The sequence below is a fragment of the Sarcophilus harrisii genome, chromosome 1 (assembly GCF_902635505.1).
Source record: "Sarcophilus harrisii chromosome 1, mSarHar1.11, whole genome shotgun sequence".
Lineage (NCBI taxonomy): Eukaryota > Metazoa > Chordata > Mammalia > Dasyuromorphia > Dasyuridae > Sarcophilus > Sarcophilus harrisii.
The window spans coordinates 331,149,624-331,176,807 of NC_045426.1; the positions used below are offsets into that span (position 1 = coordinate 331,149,624).

A 27,184-nucleotide genomic window follows, 5' to 3' on the forward strand; every position below is an offset into this window, starting at 1 on the left:
ACAAGAAATAGCTAGAAATATCAATAAAGCAAAGTAATTTTATGAGGCATATTTGAAGATGCAAGAAAGGGATTTATTAAGTTATAATTAACAATAATTACTTTTATTGATATTTTTAGGATCTTAGATTTTGTAGAAGAGACCAATAATTTAAGAGATTTTAGAAGTGTACACATGCAACTAAAAAATTTCCATATCAAATGACATTTATCCTGGATACCCTTCACTTTATATTAGGTAGGTCTTACTTGTACTTCAGCAAGTGGGTTTAAAGAGGTACCAAAACCCCACCAAAACCCAAACAAACCCCAAACCTCATCATAAGACAATCTTATTTTCAACTCTACACATTTCTCAAAATTATTTAACAATAGTACTTAAAGTTTGTAAAGAGTTTTACATATTACTGAGTTACTGAGCTTCTTATTTAATTTAAAAAAATTTTTTAGCAATTATTTTTCCTATTGAGGGGCTAGAATATAGACAACACTAGAATCAGTGATTTTATCTGAATGGTTTTATAGAGTTAAGAATATAGAATTTTGAATGGAATAGTGGCTTCATCTGGATGGTCCAATGGAGGAAAATTTTTTTACAGAATTTTGAATGAAAACAAAGTTTTGTAAAATGCTTTACAGTTTCACTCATTTGATATTCATAATAACTCTTAAGTAGATATTATTATTCCAATTTCAAGGATAAAGAATTTAAGGCAAACCAAGATAAAATGATTTTCAGGGTCACCATGTAAGAGTCTGAAGCAGGTTTCAAACTCAAGTCCTCCTGAATTCAAGACCAGAATTTTATCTGATAATATAACCCATGAATAGCATTATCATAAGGCTCAAATATTTGTTGAAATGCTCCTAATGGTACTTTGTTCTACATTCTCTCCTCACTTCCTGCAGCTGAAAAATGAGAGAAATGGAAAGGACCAATAGGACAGCTCCAAATGAATTCATTCTCCTGGGATTTTCCAAATACCCCAAACTTGAGATTTTCTTTTTTGTGTTATGCATGATAATATATATAGTCATCCTGTTTGGAAACAGTGTCATTATCATACTGAGCATTCTGGATTCCCATCTTCACACCCCAATGTACTTCTTCCTCAGTAATCTCTCCTTCTTAGACATTTGTTACACATCTTCATTTGTGCCTAAAATGCTGGTGAACTTCCTGTCAACACGAAAATCTTTGTCCTTCTCAGGATGTGCAGCCCAGATGTCAATCTCCTTTGCCATGGGAACGACAGAGTGTATCCTGCTGGCTGTCATGGCTTATGACCGCTATGTGGCTATCTGTAACCCTCTAAGATATCCCATTGTCATAAACAGAACCGTTTATGTGAACCTGGCAGCTTTGTGCTGGCTAATAGGTGGTCTTGACTCTTTGTTTCAAACTATTCTTATCATGCAGTTGCCTTTTTGCGGGGAAAATGTCATTGACCATTTCACCTGTGAAATACTGGCTGTCATGCACCTAGCCTGTATTGACATCTCCCTAAATGAACTCATCATGCTGGTAGGAGCTATAATTGTCACTTTGATCCCTCTGCTATTAATCATTGTTTCTTATGTCTTCATCCTCTCCACCATTTTAAAGATCCGTTCTGCTGAGGGAAGAAACAAAGCCTTTTCTACCTGCTCAGCCCACCTGACCGTGGTGATCATCTTCTATGGGACAATCCTCTTCATATATATGAAGCCCAAGTCCAAAGCCTCACTGACCACAGATAAACTGATTACCTTGTTTTATGGGATTTTTACTCCAATGCTCAATCCCATCATCTATAGTCTGAGGAACAAGGATGTGAATGCTGCAGTGAAAAAAGTTCTAAGCAGAAATCTGTCCTTGTGGAAACTGTGAAAAATTTGGCTTGGCTCCATGGTGCAGGTCCCCTTCACAGGACAATAATTTACTTGGATATTTTGAATTCATCATTGTGGGATATATTCTCGTATAAGGAAGATCACAAAACCTCTCTCCATGTATTCCATCTTATGTAATTCTGGTCCAAGTTTTCTGATAAATTCTCAGCAGAATGTTCTTTCCAATCCAGCTGAGACACAAAGATCTTAAAGTATAACTTGTTTTGTCTACTTATTGTTTCCTTCTTACTCTAGAACCCCCCCTGCCTTTACTACTTGTATATTTGGTAATGATTCTTACACTCTTTTGCATTTATACCTTTGTTGGTAACATAGTATAGGCTGCTTATTTATGTTTTCATCATCTTTTGGGGGTGATTGAAGATTTTTTTGACTATAGCAACTCAATATAACAGTAGCAACAACATGACCTTTTAAACATGTTTGATTTATAGACTTTTTCATAAGAGAATATGAGACTCATTTATCTGTACTCAGTATCCACTGAATCTCTTTTGGGCCGAATAAAGGTATGTTCTAAGCAAATGATATAATATTTGTAATATGCCTAAAAATCATGCTTAAAAGGACTTAATACATCTTTATTCTGTTCCCCTTTGTATATGAGGTTCTGAGTCAAGTCAATAACATTCATTTTCTAGGTGAAGAGAAGCAGGATATTTATATTCCATATAGATGTAATTGGAGTCTGAAAAGTCCAGCTTTAAATTTTGCTTCTACCATTTATTAGATCTGTGACTATGGACAAGTTATTTAACCTTCCTAAAATTCAGACAACTCTCTCAGAACTATCTATTAATTTGTAGATTGGTTGCAATATACATATAACTGTGGCAGTGCTTATCACACTGTCTGGCACACAGTGTGTGCTTAGTAAGTATTGACTGATTGATGGGTAACTGATTGAAATCTCTTTTCTAGGAATGATAATGTTGAGAATTATTCCCAGAGTAAAGGAAATCAGAGGAAAGCAGACATAATTATTCAGTATGAGAGAAAGTTTGCAACCATTGGGTCTGGGGGCCTCTAATAATGATCAGTTCTTACCAATGTGAAATCTGGATCTCCAGAGTAGAAGCTAGAGTACCAGGTGGGAGGAAGCTTTATAGACATCAGCATGGATTTCTGGAGTCCATTGTGATAGTTCCAGGGTCATTTGGGTATAATGAACTCTCACCAATAAAGATTGAGAGGAAGGATCAGAGTAATATATAAACCAATTTTAATATATTTGAGAAATCTTTCATATTGTTTTCTATTCAAATAAAAAAATCTTACCAGTATGAATTTTTAACTTCTCAGCATGGATGCTCAGAACCATTGCATTCATTGGTGAGGAAAACTATCCTATGTATGGACCAGAATGATTTTAATGAGATCACTTGGTTGGTGATGAATACAATGCCACCTGAGAAAAGATAAAGTTATTAAACTCAATTGTTGGAGAATTAATATAGTGATATAGTAATTTTCTGTATTCTTGGGGAAGGTGGTATTTGAACTATTTTGGCAGCTTATATTGCTGTGCAAAGTCCATACACGGTACTGGGTGACCCTGGATTAGTCAGTTAATATGTCTGCCTCAATTTCTTTACCTGTAAAATTAGGGTAATTAATAGCATCTATTGCAGAGTTGTTTTGAGGAACACATGAGTTAAAAGTTGTAAAGCACTTAGTTTAGTGCCTAGGTCACATAGTTGGTAAGTATCTAGAGCTGGATTTGAACTTATGTCTTCTTTATTACATGTTCAAGGCTCTATTCACTATGAAGATAGATCAGTCACTCAGTTGTGTCCAACTCTTCATGATTCCATTTGGAATTTTCTTGGCAATGATAGTGCAGTGACTTGCCATTTCCTTCTCCAGTTGATTTTATAGATGATAAACTGAGACAAACAGGGTTAAGCGACTTGCCAAAGGTCACACAACAATTGTATGTTTGAGGTTAGTGTATGAACCCTTTCATACCTGACCCCTCACCCAGCATTCTGCCTACTGAGCCACCTAGCTGCCTCTTAATCACTACATCACCTTTCAAAACATAGAGTCCAATGGAGATAGAGCCTATCATTATCTCTTGGGTCAAGAATGTATTATATGTATAGTTGGGTTTGAGTGCACTGATCATGTTGTTTCAGAGGTTATCTTAGTGGATACTAAAACTGAAACTTGATGAAATCTCTGATGAAAGTTTCCTGCCTGATTTGTATTTTCCATCTCTTAGTTCAGACTGAAAAGGAGCATAGAAGGCAGATTGTAGAAATAATATAGCTCTGGGGGTTGGTATTGAATGAAAGTGTCTGGCACAAATAGACAAAGGATTCAAGAGGAGAGGAAAATGAGACCTGTTCCATCTCCCCCATAACTGATCTGGCAAGGGTTGCAAAGTAAATCTGTCTTCAATCCTACGCTCTTATTAATCATAAAGGTGATTTTCTGCTCATGGATATAGGAATGCAGATAAGGTTAACTACATGTGGCAAACAGAAGCTGTGGGATTAGGTAAAGAATAGAAATAATATAAACTATGTCATGCGTGGTACTTTAGAGGGAGCTGTAATAGGGGGCAGTACTTCTAAATCATAATAAAGGTCTGTCTGTTTGAAGAAAAAGATTTTAATCAGTATTTGTTCCAATGAATTGGTTTACTCATCTTATATTGGCATCTGTAAAATAACAACTATGTAATCTAACAAATTTTAATATATTTATTCTGAATGCTTATTGAATGATAGTAAAAGTTCTTAGGACAGGTTTTTGAGTAATAAAGATATGAATCTTGATGTTCTAGGGAAATCCCAGGGTAGAACTCTCTTCTTTACATTAATTGAATCTTTGGGAAGGATATCTATATAACTGAGAGGAATTGTTTTTACTTCCTCTAACTTATTCTCTGAAATGACTCTGTATATTTGCTATTGAATAGGAGCAGTGGAAAGTGAATTTCCTCCCTTCCATAAGTTGATTGTGCATCACTAATGGCCTTTTCTACATTTTGTATGTTCCACAGATCTTTCAAAAGGAATATTTATTAAACTGAAGTTATTATATCTCAATTCCTTCCTCCAGTCTCTTCCATGTAATAATTTCATGTCTAGTCACTTTAATTCTGAGCTTCAGTCATATGACTAATGCAATAATTTTCTAACCTGCCTCAAGCATTTTCCCATTTCAATCTATCTCAGAAAAGAAAGTGAATTTTACAAAGGATTGATGTGATCATGTCATTCCCTTCCCCCACTTCTGTTCAATAAACTCCCATGGCTTCCTATTGCCTCTAGAATTAAACTTCTGTGTTTGTCTTTAAAGTTCTTCACAATCTTGATACTTCCAATTTTCCAATCTTATTACATTTTAACCCTTCCCATGTATTCCATTAGCCAAATACTCTATTCTAACTTGAGTGCTTGGAACATGATATTTCATCTTTTATCTCTGTACCTCTGCACTGACCATTCTCCAAGAATAGTATACATCCCCATCTTCCCCCCGCCCCTTTTTTGTTTTTTACTCTTCCTGGCTTCCTTCAGGACTCAATTCTAATTCTATCCTGTATCTTTCCAGGGTCCCTATTTGAAATTGCTTTCATCTACTCTCAATTTCAGTGGAAAAAATTTCATTATATACACACACACACAAATACATTCACTATATATATGTATATATATATATATATATATATACATACACATAGATATAAATGTGCATATATATTTATACCATTTATAGCATATTGTATATCTATAATGTACAACATTTCATGTAACTAGTTATATAAAACTAATGTCTCCTATAGTAGAATACAAGTTCCTTGAGGACAGGGATAATTTTTGCTTTTATTTGTTTTTTCAGTACTTAGCCCAGAGCTTGGAACCTTTTAAGTAATAAATAAATGTTTGCAAACTAACCAGCATATTTTCCTAGGTAATAATTTAGTCTAGTTTTTTTCCTTTCTTAAATGACAACTAACAAATGGAAGATCATAGGAACACAGCATCATAAAAGTAAAATTGGAAGAAGTATCAGAGGCCATTTATTCCACCCCATTTTACAAGTGAGGAAAATGAGGTCATGAGAGTTATGGCTATTTGTTTCAGGTTACACAGTTAATAAGCATCAGTGACCTGTTTTATTATTCTCACATGACTTGGTTCCATTCTCTCATTTCTGTGGCTTTACAATGATTGCTGCTCCCTTCCCCACTCCCCCGGTGCCACCACTATGTATTTTGTAGAATTCCTTTCTTCCTTCAAGATGCAGCTCAAGTATTTTTTACATGAAACATTTTCTGATCCTTCTAAATGTCATGACTTCCCCTACCAAATTACCTAATTTATTACCTGGTTTACATTTATCTTGCATTTTTTATTCTGCATATTCTTATATATGTTCATGTGATATTCCCCAGTAGAACATAAGATCCTTCATAGTAGAGATTGTTTTATTCTAATGTTTTCCTCCCATTCTGTCCTCTTATATCTTTTACTCTGTTATCTTCTATTCAATTCAGTGACATTGGTTTCCATTTTCTAAGTATAAAATAATCCATATTTTGGCTCAAGAAATTTTCTATGGTCGTTCCCTATACTTAGAAGATTCTTGTTCCTCATCTCTCTATCAGCTTAAGCTGAGACTCAGCTAAAATCTCTTCTACAGAGGAAGCTTTTCTCATTTCCTATTCATTCCAGTTCTTCTTCCTTATTAATTATTTCTTATTTATCCTGTAGATAGATTTTTTTGTACTTATTTGTTTGCTTGTTTCCATTATACTGTCAGCTCCTTGAGGGCAAGAATTGTCTCTTTTTGTATCCCCAATGCTTAGCACAGTGTCTGGCACATAGTAGGGACTTAATTCAAGAATATTGACTGAATATTCATTATTTTCATATTTTCAGTACCTAGTACAGTGGCTGGCACACAGTGAGTGCCTAATAAGTGTTTGATGATTTTTTTCTCAACAATTAGTGATAGAACAGCAATTTAAACTCATGTCATTGGACTTTAAATTTGGAGCTCTGATGATAAGAAACATGAAGTTACTGATATGTTTATTTTTGATCATGATATCTGAATAGGGCTTGAGAATCTCTATTATTTGATCTTTTCCTGAATTATTGTAGAATACCATGCAAGTTTTCTGTTTGTGACTGCAGCAATTTAATCCAATTTAACTTCAATTGAACCTTTATGGATGCTTTGATTCATCTTTTTTAGATTCTCTGTTACATTTAACATAGCACATATTCTGAACATATTTTAGCCTCTCCTATTTTTCTAGCTCTTCCCTTCTGTGTCAGTAGATCTGCCCTTCTCCTTTATTAAATTCAAGGTCATGTTGAAAAACTCCCTAGAATTTTCTCTCTTTCTCTAATGTCTCAACTTCCACATTCCCCTAATCCACAGAAAATCAGCTTTTATCTTTAGCTATTCTTTTGTTCTTTCTCAAAATTCTTTCTTTCCAAGATTCCTGCTTGTTATAACTTAACTGGATTCCTCCAACATCCTGTGTAGGTTATCATCAAGTTGAGCAACACCTCTTATATTTTAAAAAGTGTTGATTGATTTATTTACAATTAGTGTCTCTTTCATTGCCCCTAGCCTGATTGCTAATAAAATTTAAAAAATACCTCACAAGAAACTTTTGTACCCTACCCCAGCAAATTCTCATACTAGTCATATCCAACAATGTATATCTCAATCTGGATTTTAAATGAATCACTTTTCTGGCAGAAGGTTATGTAGCATAATTCATCTTGAGGCCTCTAGAGTCATGGTTTATTCTTGCATTAACTACAATTCTAAAGCCTTTAAAAGTTGTTTTTATCTTTACTATTTTTCCCATTAACTTATGCCCTCTTGATCCTATCTCTTCCTTATTCCTCTAGGACAAAACATTCCCTGTTATTTCATATTTAATATTTTTCCCCTTGAACTTATTCTATTTCTTCTTTGCCCTCATGTCATTCCCTCTGTTTCTCTTTCCTTTCAACTTCAAAATTCTCTAAAGAATTGTCTAGGGGCTTACTAGAGGCATGAACCTGGATTCAGAGAATCTGCCATTAAACTTTGGCTTTGTCACTGACTACCTATATATAGTGTGACATTGGGCAAATCTCTTCAGGCCCAAGGTTCTTCATTTGTAAAATAAAGAGATTAAAATTGATAGCCAACCTTCAATTTCCCTTCTACCCCTAAATCTGTGATCCTATGGTCTATATGATACCAATGACTTACTCTTTATCTTAATAATCTGTTTTCTGCCCCCACTTTCTGTTGACATTTATCTATGCTTTCTTCACGAGATTTTTCTCATCTGCCTTGTTCTCTCCTGCCACCATTTCCACTGTAACAGTTCTTATTTTCTTATCACCATAACATTTTCAAATAACTTTCCTCACAATTATACAAGTATTATTACATCTATTTATAGATGAGAAAACTGAGGGTCTGAAATTATTAATACTCTTCTTGTTCATGAGTTTGGAACTGAATCTAAATAACCTGACTCTGAGTTCAGTGACCTTTCCACCATATCCCATTGTTTCCTTCCTCATGGTAACCAATTATTAGATATAACTAGGTGATGTATTAAATAGAAAACTGGTCTTGAAATCAGGAAGATTTGAGTTCAAATACTACCTCAGGCACTCATTAGCTGTGTGATCCTACATAAGTCAAGTGACCACTTTCCTTAGCTTCACTTTATAAAATTGGACTAATAATAGTGCCTACCTCACTGGATTGTTGTGAGGATGAAAGGAAATTACATAGACACGTATATATTAAGATATATAAACATTCATACACTAAGCATATTTTTGTGGTGTTTTAATTGTGTCTGTCTCTCTATTTAGGGTTTTCTTGGCAAAGATACTGGAGTGATTTATTATATATTTTTTCTCCACTTCTTTTTAATTGGTGAAGAACTGAGGCAAACAGGGTTAAGTGATTTGTTGACTGTCTGAGAATCAGATCTGCATTCAGGTCTTCCTATCTTCAGGGCCAGTGCATTACATACTATGCCCTTGACCTTGGCATATAGTATATGCAATATATATTAACATCTTATAGCATATAATAATACATTAATATAATGCTTATTGATATATAAAAATGCCTTGCAAACCTTAAAGTATCATATAAATACTAGCAATTATTTAAAACAATCATCATATCATCATCATCATTTGTGTTCAGTTTTCTCATACGTTGAGACCCATTTATTCTTTCAGCTTATATATTTTGAGTGATTTAGCCAGGCAACAGAGAACTACAGAGAAAGTCTACTCCGTGCTCCCACAGTGCCCCATCACAGACAGAGAGACAGGAGAAGAGAAGCCAAATGCAATAGAATCTTTATGGTAGCTATTTTCTCAGGCTACTCCCTTCTCTCTCATTCTTCCAGAGATGTTTTATGTGTGAGGGGAGACAATGCTGCTACAAGAGAGTGCTAATCATGGTAAAGTGGATGCATCAATGAAATAGGACTCAGAAATCCCTGGCTCTGCTGTTTATTTCCTAGTTGCAGGACTCCAGGTGGCAGGAGTGGCAGCTGTGTTGGTAAAGCTGATGAAGAATAAGGCATGACAAACATATCACTTCTGTAAAAGAATGTCACTTTAGGCTGTCAGGTAAGCTGATTCCTTGGACTTCCCCCTCCATGGTGTTCCCTGACTTTTTTCCAAGCTGGATTCACCTCAGGGTTTGGACCTCTTAAATGCAATGTACTCTCTGGTTGATTTTCTGAATTGGCTCTATAAACTACTGGCTTTGACCACTGTTTTCTCTACTTCTTTGAATTGTGCTCTTCTACCCAGCTATTTTTTAGTTATGTCTGACTCTTTGTGACCCCATTTGTTTTTTTTTTTGTTTGTTTTTTGCAAAGATACTGGAGTGGTTTGCCATTTTCTTCTTCAGCTTATTTTTACAGAGGAGGAAACTGAGGCAAAGAAGGTTAAATGACTTGCATAGGGTTATGCAACTAGTAAGTGTCTGAAATGAGATTTGGACTCATGAAGATGAGTTTTCCCGACTCAAGACTTAGCAGTCTATCCACTGTACCATTTTTCACCACAGGTATATCTTAATTATTATATCTGAACTGTGGTCCCACTGAGTTTGTGAAGCACTGTGGTTCAGCAGAAATAATGCTTATTTTGAGGTCAGAGAACTTAGAAATGAATTTATTTTTTAAGAAATATTTTTATTTAGTTAAAATTTAAATACAAAGTAGAAAAAGAAAAAAAATTGTCATATGTGCAGCAAAACATGAGAGGTTTCAAAATATAGACTTCAAGAAAGTGGATATAATAAATACTTTAGATTATTCATCTTTTTTTTTTTGGCTTCCTTGTGAGTTTCCTTTTGTTTTTGGCTGTGCAGTTTTTAACTATATTCTTTTTCCCCCCTTCCCTTCCTGCCTTCCCCAAGCAGGCTACAGTCAAGCAAAAGATATAATCATATATACATGTATACACATATACATAGATATCTATGAGCATACCCATACACATATACATACATATATACATTCATACATATCTATGTACACTTGTTTATCCTCTGTTTCTCTGAAGATGGATAATATCATCCTTCATTAGATCTAAGTCTTTGCATATTTTTCTAAATCTACCAATTCATCATTTCCTACACCACAGCAATATTTCCAACCTTATATTATCTAGTTATCTAGTTTTTTAATAATCTAAAACAATATTTATTAATATGGCTGGCATATAGTGTAGTTTCACTGTTTCCCATTTGATTGAATCTATTTTAATTTTAACTTTATATGAGATCTGTAATTACTATCCTTGCTTTTTTTCTAATAAGTTCTGCTTTATTCCAGATTTTATGATTTATGTCATTTAATGATTTAATGATTAATGATCATTATTATTATGTTTACATTACTATGTTTTTTTCCTGCTGCTCTTCTACTTTACTTCTTCCTACTACTTGCCTTGTTATTTCTTAATCTACCTCCCCTTCAAGGATCCCTCCTTTATTTCCTTCCCACCTTTTCTTCCCACCTATTCCTGCTCTTTCTTTCTTTTTTCTTAATTTTAGAAGGGGTGTGTGTGTGTGTGTGTGAAAATTTGGCTGGGACCAAAACTACCTCTCAACTACCTCAAGCCCCCAGGTTTGGTGGTTTGCTCTTTCAGCTGAACTAGCCCAGAGGTGTTTATACTTCACGGATCTTGAACCTCCATCCTAGCAGCTTTCTTTAAGTCTTCTCTGATTGTCCTAGGAGATCCACTGTTCTTTCCCAACTGTTATGTCTTTATCTGTTCTATGTTTGCTTTGAGGTACAATTTTGACTCGTTTGTGGGGAAAATCTGGAGAACCTGGAATTCTCTTACCTACCTCACCATCTTATCAGAATCCTCTCATGAATTTCTTGTTCTGTCACTTTCTGTGGATCATGGATGAATGATTTCAACTTTCTGCACCTCAGCTTTTCAATCCTTAAAATCAGCAAAATGGATCATATGAGATGATGTGCATTTTAGTAATAGTAGGACAGTATGGAATGATGAGGTCCAAAATTAAAAGGCAACTAGAGCAGTGAAAATATTTCTGATCAGAGAAGGAAAATTTTGTGCTAGTAATTATATGAATAATCAAAATCATTTTGAAAAAGTCAAAAGATAGACTTTGTCCATTCAAAAACAGTTTCTTTTTGTTTTTGGTTTGTTTGAATTTCTGAATTTGAAGATTATAATTGTGAATAAGTCACATATAGAGAACTTATATGGACATTTTGTCTGAAAGAGAAAATCTTACTAGTTTCCCTCTAAATTCCTGCTTCAAAATCTCATTTTAGTAAGGAGGTGAATGTGACCTTTAAAGTTAATATGTGAAGAACAGAATCTCTGGCAGGTACAACAAAGCTGGAAAGGCTTCAAGTATAAGCCCTGTAGCAGACAGTGTCTATCATCTGAGGACCAGCTTAATTAAAATTGGAGAGACTGGTCACCAGAAGACTGATAAATAAATGCTCTGTCAGAAAGATGACTTGGTAAAAGGGACTGTTTATTTTATAATTCACTTATATCCTCAGGGTTTAGTGCAGTGGCTGATATTAAAAATTATCTGTAATATCATCTGTATAGAGATGACATCCCCATGTATTGAGGTTTCAGTGCGATCAAGGCAGATCAGCAGCCCCATTGCAATTTATAGTATTAATTAATTAATTTATAGTACTAGAGAGATGTCTAAGAACAGAGAGAAGCTAAATAAGTTGCCTGGGTTCCCTCAATCAGTATGTTCCAGAGGTGAGACTTGAATCCTGACTGTGAGGCTGATGATTATCTCTCCATCATACCATGCTGCCTGCATATAGTAGGAGCTTAATGAGTGTTTGTTGAATTGAATTAATTGACTCGAACCAGTTAATAAATTTTTGCCCAACAATTCACAAAACCTCCATAAATATGTGGAGTTTAACCTAAGTAATGCACATTGATGAGATCACAGTTTTTTTTGAAGTATTAAGGTAAGAGGAAAAAACATAACTTCAGATGGAAAGAAAAAATAGTTTTTTTTAAATCAAGGATAGAATGGTTTCAAAGAATTTTTGAGTAGAAGTAATTGAGTATAATTAATAATCGCAGAAATAATTATTTTAACCCCATCATTTTATAGATGAAGAAACTGGGAACATATTCGGTAAAGTGATCTGCACAAAATAATATAATTTTAGTATGTAGCACTGCTAGAAGGACTAACAAACCTTGGTCTCCTTACTACGTCTAGTGTTTTTCCCACGATACCTTTTTGAGGAAAATAATTCTTTTGACAGCTTCTTTGGTACAATTCTTGATATTAGTTTGTTCAAATATATCATCTACTTTTGGAGCAATATTTCTTTTCTACCAAAGCTATGACCACATATATGCTTTTCTGCTTTATTAAACTGTTAGGTTATGTTATATGTGGTCTCATCAAAGAATATCTGAGCTAAGTACAGTGAAAAACTTGAGTTTGCCTATGAAGTTTTTAAAAAAGACTCTCTGTTGGTGGAATTATGAAGGCATTCAACCATTCTGGAGAGGAATTTGGAATTATGCTCAAAAAGTTATCAAACTGTGCATACCTTTTGATCCAGCAGTGTAACTACTGGGTCTATATATCCCAAAGAGATCTTAAAGAAGGGAAAAGGAGCTGTTTGTGCAAGAATGTTTGTGGCAGCCCTTTTTGTGGTGGCTAGAAACTGGAAACTGGGTGGATGCCCATCAGTTGGAGAATGGCTGAATAAATTGTGATATATGAATGTTATGGAATATTATTGTTCTGTAAGAAATGACCAACAGAATGATTTCAGAAAGGCCTGGAGAGACTTACATGAACTGATGCTGATTGAAATGAGCAGAACCAGATCATTATACACTTCAACAACAATATTATTTTATGATCAATTTTGATGGACGTGGCTCTCTTCAACAATGAGATGAATCAAATCAGTTCCAATTGTTCAGTAATGAAGAGAACCAGCTACACCCAGTGAAAGAACTATGGGAGGGCAGAGCCAAGATGGCGGAGAAGACACATGAGACTTTCTAAGCTCTTCTCTTACCCTCTTTATCAATATTATATCGAGCCTCAAAAAAGGACTGCTACAATTGTAAAGAAAAGAGAACAACCACCACCCGAAGAAAATCTGCAGTCTGCCAAAAAGGTTGGTTCCGGGGCCAGGGGGAGATAGCCGGACTGGGAAGGGAAATTAGGTTCGAGGAGGCCCAAACCGAAAGTGAAACACAGATCTCAGCACAAACGCAGCCCCCCCGTCGGGGTTTCCTTGGGGCAGTTGTGATCCTGCACTGCAGGAGGCGCAGCCGGGGCCTCCCAATTGCGCGTGGGAGCCGGCGGGGCCATAGAGTTTCAGGGCTGAGATAGGCAGGGAACACTGGGCAGAGTTTGTGGGGTCCGTGGTCAGCTGCTAATACCCAAGCCCACAAGGGCCCGGCCTGGGGCATGACACTTTCCCATCCCCGCCGAGGGCTCGCTAACCCACAAGCCCTCTCCCGATTTCGGCCATCGAATCCACTTCCTGTTGGGGGAAAGGAAAACTCCCCAGAGCACCCCATACCTCAGAGCCGAAATCGGTTTACATCTCTCCCTGCTCTGCAGGAACCCCCCTTGCCTAGGAGACATACCTAAAGGCTTAATATTATATGAATCAATTTGATGGACTGGCTCTCTCAAAATGAGATGAATAGATCAGTTCCAATTGTTCAGAATAAGAGAACCAGCTACCCAGTGACAAGAACTCTGGGAAGGCAGACCTAAGACTGGCAGAGAAATGACACATGAGACTTTCTAAGCTCTTCTCTTACCCTCTTTATGTATATCGACCTCAAAATAGATTTGACTGCTACCATTACGTAAAGTCTCAAAGAGAGTTAGAAGAACTCACCAATGCGAGAGAAGGAATCGAGTCAAGCCATACAAAGTTGGTTCGGGGCCAGGGAGATAAGCAGACTCGAGAGAATTAGGTTCGAGGGACCTCAAACGAAAGTTAAGCACAGATTCTCAGCACAAGCGCAGCGCCCAACCAATTGGTGTTTCTGGGAAGTATAAAGGAATCCTGCACTGCAGAAGGACGCAGCCAGGTTAGCCTCAATCTGCGCAGAAGGGCAGAACTTGGCATAGAAGCTTCAGGATCTGTGAATTGCATCAAGAGAGACAACTTACTAAAAATTAGTGGCGGTCCGGAAATGCTACCCACAGCCCCACAAGAGGCTCCGCCTGGCAGATGACACTTTAAACCCAATTAGTCTCTAGCAGAGGAGCAATGCTAACCCAACAAGCCCTAACTGGCCCGATACTAGATGCTATCCACTTCCTGTTGGGAAAGGAAAACTCTCTCAGAACCTCAACCTCAAGAGCGAGAACGGTTTAATGATCTGCATCTGCAGAGAGACACTAGACATACCGTCAAGGCTTTAAAAACAAAAATGAACAAACTGATAAAAACCGAATTATGCTAGCTTGCTATAACGACAGACTTGAAAATAGATCTAGGATCAGCATAATCTGAGGATTATTGGACCTTTCTGAAAACTATGATGAAAAATAGCTCAGAGCTGTCCTCTTTTACAGATACATCTCATAAAGAGACTCATTAAGAAGTCTCAAAAGATAGTAGAAGATAAATGAGGAACAGGAAAGAAAGAACCCAGAATATGGCCAAACAACTTCCTAGAAATACAGGAGAAAAAGTTAAAATTCGCCAGAATCAGAAACATAAATATAGTGATGGCAAAAAATAAGAATTCACTAGAAAGTTCAGATTGAAGGAAAAATGTTTACAAAGAAGACACCAAATAAACCAGTAAGATACACTGAGGTGACATTAAGGAAATAAATGAATTCACTAAAAAGTTCTGAAGAAAAAACAAACTACAAAATATCTCCAAGACAAAACATTTAAAGACTGCAGTAGACATATACAAAAAGCTAAAAGCTATAGAAAAATAATTCTTCTGGGAAGAAATACAAACTGAACAATGAAAACTTAGCATTTCTGAAGACACAAAATCAAGTCAGACATAAAAAAAGCAAAAACTAAGAATAAAAGAAACCACATCACCACACGAAGAGCTTAGAAAAGGACAAATCAGAAACTATCTGAGAGGATTGTAACTTTCTACTATCAATTGCCAAAGAAAAATAATCCTTATATTCGTTTTAACAAAAACTCACTCTCATAAAAACGCGGGCGGAAAGGATAACAAAATCAAAAGTAAAAGAAGAGGGCAAAAACATCAACAACAGATATAAGACTAAGCATCAGCTAAAATCCATGTTCAGAAATCTGAGGCAAGATTAAGAAAAGCATAATCAGCAGGTTATTAGCCAGCACAGGAAATACGATTCAGTAATTCTAACCGCTACATGTAAAGGACAAAAAACTCAAAACCCATAAAGCAGGCAGATACAAGACTGATCAAAAGCAGAACCCTCACAACTACATTTGTCTTACAAGAAAAACTAGCATTTAAAAGCAGGAGATCATTGAGTCAAAGTAAAACGGAGCAAAATCTAAACTAAAAGCATTCAGGCAAAACTCAAAATGCAAAAAGATAGCCATCCATTATCTGCAGCACTCAAAAAAGCCAGCATTACAGACTACTGCAATACTAAAGATTGGCACAAAGAGATAAGGAAGAAAACACCACTCCCTAAAGAATGCATATAAAACAACTATGCAAAGCAATATCCTAATCATCTCAAAAAAATATATCAACCTATATGTTAAAAATGGCATCTCAACCCTCAAGAGAAAAAAAAAAATTAAGAAAGAAATAGACAACAAAACTGATAGTGGGAGATCTCAACTGAATTACTCAAAAATGACATCATAATCAAACCACAAAATAAATAGAAAGAAAATAAAACAGTAAATAGAATATTAAAAATTAGTATGTGAATCTTATGGAAAAATTGAATGAAGCCATAGAAAAGGAATATACTTTCTCTCCATCAACAGTTCAAATGGAACCTATTCAAAATAACCATATATTAGACATAAACACAATTTAAAATAGCAGAAACAGAAACAAAGTAAATAGCCACAATCTAGACCATCGATAGCAATCACAAAAATCACATCTCCAAATCAAAAAAAAGTAATAGGCAAATAAGACTAAAAGTACATTGAAACTAAACAATCTCATACTTAAAGCACATGCACCTGGTGAAGCATCAACTTATAGTCACAGAGGTTAATAAGTTGCACGAAAAGACAAACACAATGATGCACAGCACACAAAATCCAACACACTCTCAAGTGGAAATCAAGCCAAAGCGTAAAAGAGGAATTATATCCTTAGAAACATGAATAAAACAAGAAAAGCCCAAAAAAGCCATTAATGAATTGGAATGCACTAAAAAAGCAAACAAAGACCAAATTAAAACCCACTCAAATACTCAGCAATTGAAACTATCTAAAATTAGAACCACTGGAAAATACAAAATCATTAAAGAAAACATGCTACTGCACTAAATTAATAAAAACTAAGCCCATTTGCAGTTATGAAAAACTAAAAACTAGATAAGCACATCTTGCAAATCTGTTAGAAAAAGGACGGAAAGAAATCTAAGCTAGTCTTCAAAATGCACACAAGGACATACAAAAACGCAACTTTCCACTCACATGCAAACAGAAATTAGAAATAATAAAGAGTTAAATTTGCACAACTAAAGACCAATAAATTTGCCATAAGCTCCTAAGTGAAATGAGAACAAACCTCAAAAATATAGACTCCAGACTAACAGAGAGAAGTAAATTGCTTAGAACAAAGTCCAAAACCTTTGCCACAGTAAAAGAAGTAGAACAGGCAATTAAGTAGCAACTCACCTGAAAAAACTTTCCACAGACCAAGATGGATTTACATGTAAAATTACAAAAACATTTAAAGCACAATTGACCCATTAGCATAGCATGACACTCCAAAAAACTTAAACTAAGGAATGAAAGCCAGTACTTGAAACAAATCCCTTCTATGAAAGAAATACTGATAGCCAAAACAAGTAGCTAAAAACAAGAAAGAAATTAATAGACCAATCTCCCTAATGAAGTCCATTGACCTAAAATCTTACATAAGATATTAGCAAAAGACCAGAAAATCATCTCACAGAATACACAGATCACAGTAGCACTTTATACCCTGGAATGCAGGGCTGGTTCAATATAGAAAACTATCAATGTACAAACCCTCCTAGCAAGACACTAAATCACCAAAATATGCAACAAAAACCATATGATCATCTCAATAGATGCAGACACACAAGCATTTAGCATAAAGGTCCACCAAAACCAATTCCTGAGAAAACATCTTGATGGCATAGCGCCAATAACACGCACTCATCCTCTACAAATACCACTCCCAGCACTCCATCTGCAAAACACTCCAAAATCATTGTCACCAGGCATACTGCCCATTCCCAACAGATCATGAGGAAACAACACGCCGCCCACTATCCGTTACTATTTAATATTTATACAACACCTCTATTCACTAAGCCCCAGAAACGCCCAGCACTTAAAAGAATAAGAATAGCAAACGAAAAACCAAATTATCACTCTTTACGGCCAACATGATGCTACTTGCAGAAACCAGAGATCTACTAAAAAGTTGCTTAAAATAATCCACAACTTTGCTTAAAGTAGCTGGTTATAAAATACCACCCACAAGTCATCAGCATTCTTATATATCACTAACAACATCCAACAGTCAGAGTTACAAGAACCATTTAAGTAACTACTGATAATATAATTTTAGAATCTATCTGCCAAGAAAATCCAGAAACTTATGACAAAATTACAGACCAACTTCACACAAATTAAGTCAAATCCCAACAATGAAAAATATTAAATCTCTTGGATAGAGCAAAAGCCATAATCAAGATGACAATATTACCTAACCACTAATCTATTTATTTAGTGCTACTACCAATCAGATCCAAAACTATTTTAATGCAACCTAGAAAAAAACAACAAAAGTTCATATGGAAAAAACAAAGGTCAAGATTTCAAAGGGAATTAATGAAAAAAAAAATCAAATGAAGGTGGCTTAGCTGTACCAGATCTAATATTATATTATAGAGCAGCAGTTACCAAAACTATTTGGTATTGGTTAAGGAATAGATTAGTTGATCAGTGGATAGATTAGAGTTCAAGGATAAAACAGTCAACAAATATAGCAACCTAGTCTTTGACAAACCCAAAGATCCACTATTGGGATAAGAACTTACTATTTGATAAAAATTAGCAGGAAAGTTGAAACTAATATGCAGAAACTAGGCATTGATCCATACTTAACACGTACACCAAAGATAAGGTCAAAATGGGTTCATGACCTAGGCATAAAGAATGAAAGTTATTAATAAATTAGAGGAACACAGGATAGTTTACCTCTCAGACCTGTGGAAGGAAGCCTTTATCCCAAAAGCAGAACTAGAGATCATTACTGATCACAAAATAGAAAATTTCGATTATACCAAACTGAAAAGTTTTTGTACAAACAAAACTAATGCAGACAAGATTAGAAGGGAAGCAATAAACTGGGAAACTATTTTTACAGTCAAAGGTTCTGATAAAGGCCTCATTTCCAAAATATATAGAGAATTAACTCTAATTTATAAAAATCAAGTCCATTCTCAATTGAAAAATGGTCAAAGGATAACAACAGACAATTCTCAGATGAAGAAATTGAAACTATTTCTAGTCATATGAAAAGATGCTCAAGTCATTATTAATCAGAAATGCAAATTAAGACAACTCTAAGATACCACTACACACCTGTCAGATTGGCTAAGATGACAGGAAAAATAATGATGATTGTTGGAGGGATGCAGGAAACTGGGACATTGATGCATTGTTGGTGGAGTTGTGAATGATCCAAGCCATTTGAGAGTAGTTTGGAACTATGCTCAAAAAGTTATCAAACTGTGCATACCCTTTGATCCAGCAATATTACTACTGGGATTATATCCCAAAGAGATTATAAAGAAGGAAAGGACCTGTATGTGCACGAATGTTTGTGAGCGCTTTTTGTAGTGGCTAAAACTGGAAACTGAATGGATGTCCATCAGTTGGAGAATGGCTGAATAAATTGTGGTATATGAATATTATGGAATATTACTGTTCTGTAAGAAATGACCAACAGGATGATTTCAGAAAGGCCTGGAGAGACTTACACGAATTGATGCTGAGTGAAATAGGCAGGACCAGGAGATCATTATATACTTCAACAACAATACTATATGATGACCAGTTCTGATGGACCAGGCCATCCTCAGCAACGAGATCAACCAAATCATTTCTAATGGAGCAGTAATGAACTGAACTAGCTATGCCCAGAAAAAGAACTCTGGGAGATGACTAAAAACCATTACATTGAATTCCCAATCCCTATATTTATGCACACCTGCATTTTTGATTTCCTTCACAAGCTAATTGTACAATATTTCAGAGTCTGATTCTTTTTGTACAGCAAAATAACGTTTTGGTCATGTATACTTATTGTGTATCTAATTTATATTTTAATATATTTAACATCTACTGGTCATCCTGCCATCTAGGGGAGGGGGTGGGGGGGTAAGAGGTGAAAAATTGGAACAAGAGGTTTGGCAATTGTTAATGCTGTAAAGTTACCCATGCATATATCCTGTAAATAAAAGGCTATTAAATAAAAAAAAAATAAAGAAAAAAAAAGAAAGAACTATGGGAAATGAGTGTGGACCACAAAATAGCATTTCCGTTTTTGTCCACTTGCATTTTTGTTTTCCTTCTCAGATTATTTTTACCTTATTTCTAAATCTGATTTTTCTTGTGCAGAAAGATAATTATATAAATATGTATACATACATTATATTTAACATATACTTTAACATATTTAACATGTATTGGTCTACCTGCCATCTGGTGGAGGAAGAACACATCAAGAAGAGAAAAAGTAAGAATAATTGGACTATGTTAAAGCCATGACCAAACAAAAAGAGAAAGAGAGGGCTTTGGAAAATAATTTTAAAAATTAAAATTTCCTGAAGTGATAGAATAAGAGGGGAAAGTAGAAAGAGAAAAAAATCTGATCACCACCTCAAAGGGATCTCACTGGGAAAACATATAACTATCATTGCTAAATTTCTAAAGTCATAGGTCAAACAGAAAACTTTTATAAGCAAAAACAACAACAGCAGCAAATACAATTCACATATACTGGAGCTACAATAAGAATTGCACAGTATTTGTTAGCAGCTACAACAAAAAACTGCAACTCCTGGAAGATTGTCTAATGACTTTTAAAAGAACTAACATTGTAGCAAAAATATTATATCTAGAAAAAAATTGATATTCAACAAACTATCAAATTTTCAGAATTTTGTTTCAAACAAAAACATTATTTAACCCCAAGGAGCCAGCATCAAAGACTGATTTCAAGGGACTCAATAAAGACAATTTAATTTTTTCCCTTTTTTATTGCTTTCTTTTTTCTCTGGTTATAAGTATACATTAATTTTATTATTACACATTTCTTTAGAGATAGAGTTTAGTTGATAAAAGAAAAATCAGATGAAAAAGGAAAAAGGAAAAAAACATAAGAAAAAAAAACAAAAATAAGTGAACATAGCATGTGTTGATTTACACTGAGCCTCCATAGTTCTCTCTCTGGATGCAGATAGCATTTTTTTTTATCCAAAGTTTATGGGAATTGCTTTGGATTGCTGAACTATTGAGAAGTACAAAGTCTTTCACAGCTGATCATCAGACAATCTTGCTGTTACTGTGTACAATGTTGTCCCAATTCTACTTGTTTCACCCAGTATCAGTTCATGTAAATCATTTAAAACCTATCTAAAATCAGCTTGTTCATCATTTTTCATAGAACAATAATATTTCATTACTTTCATATAACATTACTTATTCACCATTCCCCAATTAAGGGGCTTCTACTTATTTTCCAAATCTTTGCCATCACAAAAAGAACTGCTACAAATATTTTTGCAGACAGGACCTCTTTTCCTTTCCTTAAAGATTTCCTTGGGATACAGATCCCTTAGTAGCATTGCTCCATCAAAGGGTATGCATAGTTTATAGACCATTTGACATAGTTTCAAATTGCTTTCCAGAATGGAGAATGGAGGTGGATCCTCCATTTCACAACCCACCATCATTGCATTGGTGTTTCAGATTTCCCATATCCTCTCCAGTATTTATCATTATCTTTCGTGGTCATTTTAGCTAATCTGAGAGATAAGAAGTGATATCTCAGAGTTGTCATTCACTTAAAAAATGAAGCTATAAAGTTAACAATAAGCAAACATAAAATAAGGAGACATTGAAAATGAGAGGGTAAATTGATAAATTAGAATAAAAAATTATAGAGATGATTAATAAAACTATTAAGTGGTTTTTCACAAAAAGACTAATGTAATTGAAAAACTAAAATGAAGGAGAAAAGACAGAAAATAAAATCAACAAAAAAGCAACAATTTGTAAGGGGAAATAAAACATATAACCAAAACCTACTTTACATAGTTATATGTTAACAAAACTGAAAACATTGAAAAATAAGAGGATAATATTAAAAACTGTAAAATAACCCTACCAGGAGATTCAATAGAGCTGTTAAATAAAGAAATTACCAAAATGTGTGTGTTGAGTGTGTGGGTCTACTAAACTTAAAAACAAATTAATATTAATACTACATAAAACATTTTCAAAATTTGAGAATACCAAATCAAACTTTTTTGAGACACCAGAGTACAATGATAGGACAAAGAAGTAAAAGTATACACCAATATCATTAATAAACATAGGTTTAAATATTTCTAAATAAAATTCTGTCAAATAGACTCCAGCAATTTATTCAAGAAATCAATCATTAACAATCAAGTAAAAATTTATATCAGGAAGACTAGTATGATTCAGCATTAGGAAATCAAAAAAAATCTGAAATCACATAAATATCTCATTAGACCTAGAACAAACCTTTAACAAAGTATAAAGTTCATTTGTGCTAAAAAAAAAAAAATCCTTACATAGTGAAGGTTGTAAAATTACAAAGAACAGGCATGTACATAAAGAAGAGATAAGGGCAGACAATTTCCCAGTAACAGATGGTAAAGGTAGAAGTTACACGACTGCAGAGCATTACATGTTTTCAGATATTTTTCAGTGTATTGATGATTTTTGCTAATTATTTTATCTTCTTTTTTGTTTTATTTCTAAGACCTTTGGTTATATGGCACTGCTCTCTAGGGGGAAGGTAATAATAGGAAAAACAAAAAAAAATACAGTTGAAAAATTATGTTCCATAAATGTTTTCTCAGAATAAAGCTTTCACCAAATAGATTGCCTTTCACATCTTCTCAAGAAAGCATTTTTGACCCAACATATTCTTTACAGCTGCCTTTTACATTCTTGTTCCTCAGACTTTAAATGATGGGATTGAGCATGGGTATTACTACGCCATAGAACAGGGAAATGAGTTTGTCTGTAATAACTTCTTTATTTGCATTAACTGAATCTTTGGCTTGGGTTTTGCATACATAAAGAAGGTGGTCCCATAGAAAAAGATCACCATAGTCAGGTGGGCTGAGCAGGTAGAAAAGGCTTTACGTTTCCCCTCTACTGAAGGGATTTTCAGGATTGTGGCAAGGATAAAAACATCAGAGATGGAAATTGATATCAGAGGAAAAACTAGAAAAATGAGGTTTGATCCCATCATAATAAGCACATTAATAGTAATATCTCCACAGGCCAACTTCAGAACAGCCAGAATCTCACAAACAAAATGGTCAATAATATTAGCACCACAAAATGGTAACTGAACTGCAAGGGATGTATGTAGTATGGAATTAGCAGACCCTGCTGTCCAAGAACAAACTGCCATCGACACATAGGCTGTCTTACTCATGATGACAGAATACCTCAAGGGGTTGCAGATGGCCACATAGTGGTCAAATGCCATCATGCTAAGTAGTATACACTCAGTTGCTCCCATAGCAAAAGACAGAGACATCTGTATTGCACAGCTTGAAAAAGAAATACTTTTTCTTGGAGTGAGAAAACTGTCTAGAATTAGAGGTACAGAGGAAGTTGTGTAACAAATATCCAGGAAAGAGAGATTGCCAAGAAAAAAGTACATGGGTGTATGTAGGTGAGAATCATAGATAGTTGCTGTGATGAGGACTCCATTTCCAAACAATATTACCAAGTACATCCACAGGATCAGGACAAACAAAATAGTCTCCAGCTTTGGGTGTCCAGAAAGGCCAAGGAGGATGAATTCTTTCACGATGGTTTGATTGGTCTCATTCATTTTTGAAGTTCTCTTTCAATCTCCAGGATTCTGAGGCAAAGAGAGAATAGATGTTTTTATTCCAGAGGTGTGAGTAGGGATGTTTCTCTCAATATATATTAAGCATTATCCTATGTATGAGTGAAAATGGAAATTTATTGCAATGTATAAAATGATAAAGAGCCATTCCACAGTAAGTTATCAAAAGACATGAATGGCTATTAAGGGAATATGTTGAAACTGTTAACAATATAGAAAATTTTCTTAAATGACTAAGTAGAAGAAAAAAGAAAACCAAGCTAAAACATCCAGAAATTGTGAAACATGATAAAAGCTGGGAATATTCAATGCTTGAGGGTACAAATGGTGGAAGAATGAATCATTCTGGAAGGAATTTTGAATTATACTTTAAAAATGAAAATATTTTTGTTATTATATACTATATCAATGAAACAATCAATCTCTAACTTAAAAGAAGTAGAAGAAAAAGAATAAAAACAATCCATAAGGGTGATGAAAAATTTGGGAATCTCGAAAAATAATAAAAAAGACATGGTATTAAGAGGAACTATCTTGCCAGATCTCAAACTATATTATAAAGCAATATTTATTAAAGTAATTTACTACTGTTTAAAAAAATTGAGAGCTCTATCAGTGGAACCGATTATCTATTCATCATATAAGAAGAATACACCTAATATCCTATTGTTTGACAAATACAGACTCCTTAATACTGGGATAAGAACTTGCTTTTTAACAAAATCATCTGGGAAAAGCAGATAGTAGCATTAAAAAATTAGATTTATGTCACTTCTTATAAAAAGATAAGCTCCAATGAAAAAGAGATTAAAAGAAGTAGAGTAGGTCATGAGGAAACCAAATTATCACTCTTTGCAGATAATATGATGGTATACTTAGAGAACCCCAGAGAATCTATTAAAAAGCTATTAGAAATAATCCACAACTTTTGCAAAGTAGCAGGATACAAAATAAATCCACATAAATCATCAGCATTTTTATACCTTGTAAAGGGCTGAAACTCTGAATAGGTGCACTGGAATCAGAAAACCAAGCACTTAAGGCTAATTACCTATTGGATAATACTCTATTAGCATATGCTTAGAAAATGGCCTTTTTCACTATTCTGTGCTGGCTCCATCTTTTGGTGTATACAGATAATTGTAGGAGGGATTAGGGGGTAGAATAAGACAAGCCAGGGTCACTTTGGCAGTGGATGAAGAGAAGGGAGGTTGTGGAGAGCTTGTAGCAGTATTGTCCATCCCCTTCATTTATCACCCTAAAGACCAAGAATAAAGACTAAGGAACTGACTCTGGCTGATTCTAAGGCATCTAGGGTGCTAACCCAGACTTCACAATACCTCACTAAAAATCCAATAGCAAGAGATAAAAAGAGAAATTCCATTTAAAATAACTGTCAATAGTATAAAATATTTTGGAATCTATCTGCCAAGGGAAAGTCAAGAACTATATGAACAAAAAGACAAAACTCTTTCCACACAAATAAAATCAGATTTCATCAGCTGGAAAAATATCAAGTGCTCTTGAGTAAGTTGAACGAATATAATAAAGATGACAGTACTACCTAAACTTATCTATTTATTTAGTGCTATACCAATCAAATTCCCAAGAAAATATTTTCTGACCTAGAAAAAAATAACACAAAATTCATTTGGAAGAACAAAAGGTCAATAATTTCAAGGGAACTAATGAAAAAAAAAATGAAATAAAGGTGGCCAATCTGTAAAAAATCTAAAACTATGTTATAAAGCAGGGATCATCAAAACCATTTGGTACTGGCTAAGAAATAGACTAGTTGATCAATGGAATAGGTTAGGTTCACAGAACAAAATAGTCAATAACTATAGCGATCTAATGTTTGACAAATCCAAAGATCCCAACTTTTGGGATGAGAATTCACTATTTTACAAAAACTGCTGGGAAAATTGGAAACTAGTATAGCAGAAACTAGGCACTGACACACCCATAACACCTTATACCAAGATGAGATCAAAATGGATTTATGATCGAGACATAAAGAATGAGATTATAAATAAATTAGAAGAACATAGGATAGTTTACCTCTCAGACCTATGGAGGAGGAAGAAATTTGTGACCAAAGAACTAGAGATCATTATTGATCACAAAATAGAAAATTTTGATTATATTAAGTTTAAAAGTTTTTGTACAAACAAAACTAATGCAGAAAAGATTAGAAGGGAAGCAATAACCTGGGAAAACATTTTTACATTCAAAGGTTCTAATAAAGGCCTCATATCCAAAATATATAGAGAATTGACTCAAATTTATAAGAAATCAAGCCATAAGAATGTTTGTGGTACCCCTCTTTGTAGTGGCCAGAAACTGGAAACTGAGTGGATATCCATCAATTGGAGAATGGTTGAATAAATTGTGGTATATGAATGTTATGGGATATTATTTTTCTGTAAGAAATGACCAGCAGGATGATTTCAGAAAGGCCTGGAGGGACTTACATGAACTGATGCTGAGTGAAAGGTGCAGGAGCAGGAAATCATTATATGATTCAACAACAATATTATATGATGATCAATTCTGATGAACATGAGTCTCTTCAAAATGAGATGAAACAAATCAGTTCCAATAGAGCAGTAATGAAATGAACCAGATACATCCAGCAAAAGGACTCTGGGAGATGACTATGAACCACTACATAGAATTCCCAATCCCTCTATTTTTGTCTGCCTGCATTTTTGATTTCTTTCACAAGCTAATTGTACACTACTTCAAAATCTGATTCTTTTTGTACAGCAAAATAACTGTATGGGCATGTATATCTATATTGTATTTAACTTATACTTTAACATATTTAACATTTATTGGTCAACCTGCCATCTGGGGGAGGGAGTGGGAGGAAGGAGGGGAAAAGTTGGAACAAAAGATTTTGCAACTGTCAATGCTAAATAATTACCCATGCATATATCTTGTAAATAAAAAGCTATTAAAAATACAAAAAAGAAATCAAACCATTCTCCAACTGATAAATTGTCAAAAAATATAAACAGACAATTTTTAGATGAAGAAATTGAAACTATTTCTCGTGATATGAAAAGATGCTCTATATCACTATTGATCTGAGAAATGCAAATTAAAACAACTCTGAGATACCACTACACACAACTCAGATTGGCTAAGATGACAGGAAAAGATAATGCTGAATGTTGGAGGGGATGTGGGAAAACTGGGACACTGATGCATAGTTGGTGGAATTGTGAATGAATCCAACCATTCTGGAGAGCAATTTGGAATTATGCTCAAAAAGTTATCAAACTGTGCATACCCTTTGATACATCAGTGTTACCACTGGGCTTATATGCCAATGACATCTTAAAGGAGGGAAAGGGACCCACATGTGCAAAAATGTTTGTGGCAGCCCTTTTTGGTAGTGGTAAGAAACTGAAAACTGAATGGATGCCCGTT

The 27,184-nt window shown here is 34.6% G+C and overlaps 1 protein-coding gene and 1 pseudogene across 1 annotated transcript; one reads left to right on the forward strand and one right to left on the reverse strand.

Annotated features, from left to right (window-relative positions):
- The first annotated feature begins 924 nt into the window (after window positions 1-924).
- Window positions 925-1,869, forward strand: LOC100918873 (olfactory receptor 13D1-like). The gene has a single exon (XM_012544259.2). The coding sequence runs from the start codon at window positions 925-927 to the stop codon at window positions 1,867-1,869; it is 945 nt and encodes a 314-aa protein (XP_012399713.1).
- Window positions 1,870-22,765: 20,896 nt separating this feature from the next.
- Window positions 22,766-23,728, reverse strand: LOC100930165 (annotated as a pseudogene).
- Window positions 23,729-27,184: the final 3,456 nt, after the last annotated feature.